The 9215-nt window shown below is 29.8% G+C and overlaps 1 protein-coding gene across 1 annotated transcript; it reads left to right on the forward strand.

Annotated features, from left to right (window-relative positions):
• Nucleotides 1-1141: 1141 nt before the first annotated feature.
• On the forward strand, nt 1142-6284 carry Smp_019460 (hypothetical protein; the record flags this gene model as incomplete). The annotated part of the gene is made up of 6 exons (XM_018791958.1): nt 1142-1202; nt 2286-2503; nt 3045-3140; nt 3907-4000; nt 5179-5574; nt 6037-6284. 6 exons carry the CDS (start codon nt 1142-1144, stop codon nt 6282-6284), a joined length of 1113 nt encoding a protein of 370 aa, XP_018644866.1.
• Nucleotides 6285-9215: the final 2931 nt, after the last annotated feature.

Below are 9215 nucleotides of genomic sequence, written 5' to 3' on the forward strand. Positions count from 1 at the left end.
TCCTTTAAACTTTAATCTACTCAATTTATTTTGGTGTGGATGAACTGTAGCTAGTAGTGAAATCTAGGAAGTGCGTTTCTTCCTACTCGGAGCTTATCAGTTGAATGTGCCTGCTTTCTAATATTATGATACATTATACATTTATCTAATGAGTCTATATAACCTCTAACTTGTTTAAGTAGTATGATATTTCTTAGTGTCATTGGTAAATGTACTTCAGTGTTTTAATCATTATAACCCTGTTATTTTCTTTTAATAAATAACTAGCAAGTGGACTAACCTAAAAAACTGACTTTATAACTCTTAATTCGGTGACCTAAGTGACCTACATACACTTCATGTATTTCAACCGTTTATCGATAAACAGTTTTTTAAGACGTAACTTTATGAAAATGTAGTTTGTAGAGTAGTATTTTAAAACTTTTATAAATAAAAATGATGAAATGAATCAGTTTCCATCTTGTAACTTGAGGTTATTTATTAATTTTTGATATAATGGTTATAAATTGACTTATATGAAAGCTATAGGAAAACAGTCAGCTAAAACAATTTTGTTTTATTTTCAGATACCATTGAAAATTTCCAATTACATGTTAAGTGATGATCGATATTATTATATTCTGAAAGAAATCACAGGGCTAAGCATCGTTTTTTACCGATTTCGTGTGACATTCTATTTCAATAAACAATTTTCTAACTGTAAATAGTCCAGAAATTAACGATAGTATCTAAGATGTGTTGATATGTTTGATCAATAACATGATAAAGCCTGTCGAACAATTTTGTTAAGTTTGAAAATCATGAACTCTAAATGTACACTTAACCCGGCCTATGTCGATTGTACTTTGGATATATAACCATAAACCACAGACCAGTTAGTAGATGGGCAAAAATGCTTTGTGGGCGGGGCGACGGTTTAAAAATTGATCCATGCTGATGTATTTAATCAATTCATTTGTTAACAAAACATTATATTATATAGAGTATGGTAAAATAAATATTCATTGGAATAGACTTGTTGAACAGAGAAGACCCCATTCTACTGTTCTGTCGTTTAAAACTTGAAGATCACAAATCCTGCAGCAAATACAGCATTGTTAAGCTATTGAGATGAGTTTAAGTGATTTACACTTCGTTATTAATGGATAATTGTCTTGGTTTAGTTGACCGCAAAATATTACAGCTTACAGTTTATAATGTTGGTATGTCCACTTTGAAACTAGTTTCTAGGGTATGTACCATTAACAATCATTCGCGTATTTTTTGTTGTTGTTGCTGCTTATATTTTCAGTATATTGTTTATTTACTTCAAACTTAGTCTATTCAAAATTTCTTGATATTTATTTGTCTCTACTGTACTAGACAAACATGATAGTAATTATGATTATTGCCTTGTTACATATAAGGAAGGATGGAGAGGAATGACAATAAGATTATTGCCATAGTTATTTGTACTCATTTATTTATTTGTTTATTTATAGTAACCACTTGTTATTTTATTATTATAGTCGTTTTAGTTAATTTATTGCGAAAAAGAAATTGAAAATATCTGACAGGTGTTTTTAAGAAATTTGGACAACATAATATACTAATGATCTTTCTTCATCATTGTAATTATTTTTTTGGCATAAGTTGTGCCATTTCGTCATCTCAAAACAAAACAAAACACCATAGTAACGAAAATTCCCGCTAAAAATAGTCATAAGAAAAAAAACGATTTGATTGCAATATATATGCTTATATAGTAGCTGAATCAATGTTTAGAATCATGAACTGACCTAAGTAAAATAAGATTACTAACTAAAAAACACTGAACAGTTGTTTTATTCTAATATAAAACACCTTAACAGTGTGGAACTGTGAACTCATTTAGAATCGGAATCACTTTTTTAGGTCTCGTTACGAGAGCTTACACATTAGGCTAGTGAGTCATCATCTTATAATTAATATATCTAACACAACATTTTGTCTATGGAACAATCACTATTATGCAATAGTTTGAAAACTCAGTCCTCATTTATTCGCTTTGAATAAACAGAAGGATTTAACTTTATCTTAAAAAATAAGTATGGGTATTTTACGCCCCTCCATCATCAGTCGATAAGCCAATCAAAACACTAAATGCACACAATCATTACGCATGAACTATTTTCTCATTGGATCATTTCTATATACGTACGAATCAAAATAACATTTCTGACACAAGCTACAATGTCATTGGCTCATTCATCAACACGCGCAAATCAATCCAAATAAAAATCCTTATAAAAATTCCTGAATTTCAGATGACCACACAGTGATATTCACTATGATACCTTACACTGAATCTTGTGGAAACTATACACGTGTACCACCGATTGCTAATATACACAGCTCCTACCACATACAACAAATTAATTCGAATGGATCTAGTTCAACTTGTGCATCTAATGAAAATACCATCTGTTCTCGAAGAGGAAGACGATCAAATGTTCCACCTGAAATCAGAGAACAAACACGTCGGGTGAGTATGCTTGTCATGATTATTACACTGTGATGATAACTTAATGTATTGGTGTGTGTTTTAAAATGACTTGATTTATTTGATGTTAGCTGATTTATTGATTATCAGATGGTGAGAGGAATAATAGGTCATATGGTTTTTTGAGTGTGTGTGGAAGTAGATTTGATGAGGCTATACAGAAGCCCATAATTAAGGTGACAGTTATGTAATTGAGTGCCTGATCAATAGACAGTATAACTACTGAAGATAAATTATCTACTGATTGTACATATTCTGCTTTTATTACAAAACTTGAAATGTCATGCAAACATTTAGTACTGTATTCATGTTACGTGACTCTTATTTCATAATTTGTGATCGTAAATAGGAGAAGTGAATTAATTCTACCTGGTTACGTCACAGTTATCATCATTGAAAACACCGGTTTTTATTCATAGAGGAAAATGGATAATTAATTCGTTTTAAATAGTATTATGACTAAAGTACAAATTTCTATTGTATTAATTGTTGTAATTGTTTCTACTTTCCATTTCGAACTCAGTTGAAGAAACAAAATATGGAACGTAGACGACGTGCATGTATCTCCGATAAAATGAATGCATTGCATAATTTAGCAATGAATCTAATTGGAGTGGATGTAAGTATTTTGAAAATATTTAAAAAATACTTTGTGTAAAAATTGCTTGTAGTGTCCACTGTTATTTTAATTGTTTTAAACGAAATCTACTGAACAAGTATCCACACACAGTTGTATCACAAGTCAGAAAAGTAATGGGAAGCTTTAAAACTTGTCCCTAAGTCTTCGTCATCCTACTTATCTGTTATATTACGGTTCATGTAATTCCTCTCTAAATCAACGTAATTCAGCAGCGATGTGTAGTTATATATTGTGATGTTATATGTTGATGGTCTTTAGGAAATAATGATTCTAATATTTGACTGATAGAATTATAATTTTTGAGCATTCTTGAAGAAGACTACTTACAAATCATGGTTATTCATTAATGTTGACTTAAACACAATTATTAACAATAGACTGTATACGTTCTCATACGAAACAGTTGTAACCATGTTCTGATTCTAAAAATTCAATCCGTTCGAAATTGCTACTTGATAACCGAGTAATTTAAATTTAATCAAACATCTCAGTGTTTATTTCATTACATTTCACTAATTGTAATTGACTGAAATATCAATAGACTTATATCATATACTGATTGGATCATAATAATAATAATAGTTTGAATGGATTTAGAGACAGTAAATATTGTTTTTAGTGCATAACAATCCACTATTTATCTATTTATATACCCATCCTTATGTTTCATTTGGTAAACAAAATATTGAACATTCTATTTAGAGTTGATATTTCACAATTTGCATTTTCTTTTTTCGTTTTATAGCCTCAGGAATATCATAAAGCGGAAAAAGCTGATATTTTGAATCTATGTCAAAGCGTATTTGAAGGAATTTTTAATATGACGAAAGATGAACCAGGTAAGTGTTTTCTCTGGAATGGTACTTTGTGATTGTTTTTTTTTCGAAAAATAAGTCTAGTGACAATTCGCACAGTTTATGAGCTGATCGTAGTATGAAACAATCATACGTCACAAGAATTGAATATGTGTTTCACAATGTCGTGAATTGATTACAATTGACATTAGTATCTCTAGATTTCATCAAAGTAGTTAAGGGTTATCACGCGAGACAAAGATCTAGTGTTTAATTCCCGGATACGAGTGCGTTTATTCATTCTTCAAAGACTAGTAAACTAAGACGAAATCACCGGATGTTTTCAGGTTTTCAATGGTCGTCCAAAATCAGTTAGGGATTTAAACTACGAAGATTCTACCGTCTTCACCAATCCCTCTATAATAATAATGACCTTTGTTTCCGTATATGATAAATATCTTATAAATAATCGTGATTATAGACTTAAATACTAATTGATGATTATCGATCGATAATCATAAGAAATTGATATTAAGATTCCTAACATTTGTTAATGATATATCAGTAGAACGGAATCATAAACCTGGAAAAATATAACATATTGAAGGGATAAGTAGTATTATCAAATTAAAATGACAGTTACCGGCTTTGCATAATTTAAAAACTACTTTAATGCCGTGTGGACAGGAAAAAAACAACAAACAGATTATCATGTTTACATGTACAAGTTTATTTTGGGAACTCTTTTGCTTAATTCACATAACCATAAGTTAAAATTTTTCATATCAAGGCAGTAATCTGGTAGATTTAATAAACAGTTCATAATAAGACGTGATAATCAGTAAATTAAAGTTGAGCTATGTCATACATTAATTTCCTAAATTATTTGTCTCAAAATGTTCACTATCAGTTGATAACTAAACTAATCTATAATAAGTCTGAGTACTTCGGATTTTTTTTCTTATTATGATGAAATAATTTTCTAAGTGAATACTAGTTTCATATAAATCATTTTAAACTGTATTCGTTAAAAAAAAAGATTATTTTTGCTGTTATTGTAATGTAACTGAAGAAACTAAATGTTCTTTTAATATATTTATTATGACTGATTGTGTAATACAACTTTTAAAGTGAGGAAAATTATTTTGCCAACTGTCATTATTTCCGTAACTCTATGTACAACAACTTATCTTAATGTTTGTTTTCTCTCTTTTCACTAATAGAATTAAAGGCACGTTTGAGAAAATTACGTTACAATTTGAATGAAATCCCAAATTCTTCTTCAATAGCCTCAACAACAACATCATCATCGTCATTATTTACATCAACAAATAATTCCACATCAAATCTCAATGAAAATATGAATGTGAATGGTAAAGATAATTCACTAAGAAAATTTACTCGACATCCACACCAACATCGTTCCTATCATCAAAGTCAACAACATTCACACTCTACTAACAATATTTACTCTTTTCCGACTACTGGTACTACCACTACTGCTAATACTAATACTCAAATGTTCAGTACATCAACCATCTCACCTCCATTGCCAACTATTGATCAGACAATTGATGAAGACGATAAAGAGAACAGAATACCGAGATTATTAATTAAAAGTAATTCATCGACTGGAAATTACAACACACCTTATCTTAACAATGTTACTGTCAATAGTACTTGTAATGTAACTCCAATCTCCTCCTACATCACTCATTCCTCATCCTCCTACTCCTCCTCTTCATCAACATCATCGAAATCATCATTCTCATCATCTTCTGTCACATCAACTCCCATAAATAATCTGCATTCACGAGTTAATGGACTGATGATGCAATGGCAGTCAACACCGTTACAGTATAATGACAAATACAACTCCTTATTGAGTGATTGTGATAGTGGTTTCTTCAGTAGTGGGATTCAGTCAGTGGGATTCACACCGAATGCGAATAATGTAGTTGGTGTTGGTAGGACAGATATCAGTATAGATTCTGTTCAGTGTACAGACTTGTATTCTGTGAATGTATCAAACACAGATCAGAGAAATTGTAATGTATTTATGAGTTGTATGTCGTCATTAGCACCTTCATCATTGTCATGTGATGATCATTTGTCAGCTTTCAGTGTCCCTGTAGCGCGATCGGGGTTAGCTGGAATGAATAAATCCGTTGGTTTACATCCTACCAGTGTTGGACATGGTAAAGTGGATAATGCATTTGTGGTTGATTCTATAAGTTGTACGCAAGGATTGATTTCTTCATCTACTGGAGTTTCATCTGAGACGATAAGTACTAAAGATCCAGTAATGTGGAGACCATACTTAGATTAGATTAAAATACCTTTATTTTCACTAACTTTAACCTGTATTTCACTTGCAAATATCGATTATCTAAACAATATTGTTGATTGTAAATATTCATGAAAATGACATATCATAATAGCAATGTAAAGAGAGAAGTTTTTCAGCATACTTTTTATACCTTTAAAGTTTATATAAAACTTTTAATTTTAACATAAATTTTGTACAGTTATTTTCAAATATACATTCCTCTGCATACTGACTACATTCACATAACAAATTCTTTAGTACAGATGGTTTGTGACCAACACTGGGATTTAACGCGCTCGTGTCGTTGTGACCCATTAGCCGGGTGTATTTTTTATGACAATACTGATATATACAGCGAATCACAGTTATCATATTTATGAGTTCTCTTCAGTAGTTTACATCCGTATAGTAATAATTCTTTAAGTTTCGTAGTATCATTTTATGCTGTTGAATAGTCTTGAAAATTATAGTAAAATGAACATACTTTACATATATAAAGACAATCTCAAATTTGGTTTAAAATGGTAAGAATGACTGTTAAGATAATAGTTCTTCGTAAATAATAAAATTTGAAGTTATATCATCATAGTTCATGTGCTTGTCCAGCAAAATTTACTGGTTTAATCGAAGTTATCTGTTTTTCTTGAATGAAAGATCATGAATACTGTGTATTGTTTCTGCACCAGATACAACATACTACATGAGTCAACTTGAGTTACAAATAGTACTAATCAAGACTTAACTATGCTTAATTTTCCATTTAATAAACATTTCCAAGGCTATACCCTTAGTACGTACAGATAACAATACGGACAGTCTTTAATATTATCACATGAAAAATAAATTCCTATCTGATAAATAATATGACGATTACCTTAATTTAATAACTTAGTGAAAAATACGGTGTTTAAAACAAGTTTTTTTCGATTTGAATCTCTTTAAATGACCAGTCTTTAACAAGAATATCTGTATATTCTAGATTTCATTCCTTGTTACAACTGAGAATTTCGGAATGTTAGTTCGTGACATGTGGAATATCCTCATGTACCAAATATACATTTTTAAAATTGCTCGATTGCTGCAGTATCGTTGTAACGAATAAATAGACAAAAAATAATCATGAGTAAAAGTACATGAATAATCACTTTACTATTATTATTTAGAAAATAATTATTAATAAACATACCTAGTTTAGACTTTTTGTTAACGTTAATTGGATGACCTATTCAGTGTATAATGAACTCGGAGAACCATGTACCTATTTATATTCGATAATTTTGATGTTTGATTATAATTCCTTGAAAAAGCTTGGACCAGATTGCCAGGCGAAACGTTGGATTTAATAAAAATTCATTCGCTGAGATTTTACAAATATATTATTCCTATTTAATGTCTTACATCAACTCGGCGCTCAAATACTGTGAAACTATTCGCTCTAATTTAGACGAGAGTTCTTATAAATGATTAATATTTTTATACGAATATTCGACAAGATTGGAACGAATAGCTTGACAAAAATTGGGCGCCGAGTATAGAGAAGTCATTATATGTAAAAATTATATTTGAAGTAATCTCAGCGACTGAAAATTAAATAATTCCAATGTTTCGTTCACCTAACTTGTCTAGACTTCTTCAGGGTAATAATCAAAATTATCAAAGAAACACAGTATACTTTAACAATCATATCACGTTAAACCCATCATGATTGGATGTTGAATTTATGTAAACAGGATAACATGAGTCAGTTGAATGAGAATTAAGTGCAAAGTTCAACGATGTGAAATAAAAGGAGACTGGATGAATTGTGTGGGTGTATGTATGTGTAAGATGAGTTATTAATGAATGATATTCGGTGTTGATATGTTTCTATGTGAAGTAAAAATAAAAGTGCAAATTGAAGGTTCAAAAAATTGTTTCTGAATCACTGAATTGCATGTAAAAATGAAAATCATCAAGTACATAATTGTAATGCTAAACATAACTCATATTGATTTCAGTCGAAATAACGATTCATGTGAAATCAACAGGTTGAATAAAGAAAGAAAGAAAGAGTTCAATTACTTATTGATGAATATTTGCCAAATGGTTGCTAGCTGAATACCAACGTTGGAATTATTTAAATTTCAATCGCTGAGATTATTTCAAATATAATTTTCACAAATAATGAACTATTAATATTTATTTTGGCAATGAATACACAAACTATCTAATTATTATTCAGTCAATTAAAAACTTTCATCATATAAAAGTACAAATGACTCGGTCTATCAAAATGTGTAATCTCTATTCCCTGTATTGCTTTAATATCATCCCTTCAAATTGGAATATATATCCATCTTATTAATAAATTAAACTAATCATTGTTTTTAAGTATTCTTCACTTTATTTAATATTTAACTGTATAGAATAGGAAAATCAAATGTAAACCCAGTGATTACAATTCATAATGGTTAATATAGTATAATTGAGTTAAGTAAACAGATGAGTTGTGCTCAAGAATTGGATAGTTCAACAATGTGAATATATCTTTCCATGAAATATAGGTAAACTGTCTAAATATCAAATCATAGTTACTATTTTGTTCATGAATGATGACATGTATTGTTCATTTGATTGTGACCTAGTTCAGTATGTGTAATATATAAATAACCTTGAATAAAGTCATAATGAATGTGTGAACTCAATGAATCATTTGTTAATAACATGATATAGGTTATTTCCCACAAAACTAACATTCACCAAAGAACGGAATATTTTAAATATTTTTAGTAAGCTAAACTATATCACAAACTGAAAAGAAAGTAATTAAGTGACATTAAATATCCTAACTGCAGCTTAGTTTACAACTCTCACTAGAGTGGAATAATTCAAGTATATGTTGCGTATTTCATATAAATGTATATATGTAGCTATGTAGCTATATATCTAGCT

The sequence above is a fragment of the Schistosoma mansoni genome (genome assembly GCF_000237925.1).
Source record: "Schistosoma mansoni, WGS project CABG00000000 data, chromosome 1 unplaced supercontig 0010, strain Puerto Rico, whole genome shotgun sequence".
Taxonomy (NCBI): domain Eukaryota; kingdom Metazoa; phylum Platyhelminthes; class Trematoda; order Strigeidida; family Schistosomatidae; genus Schistosoma; species Schistosoma mansoni.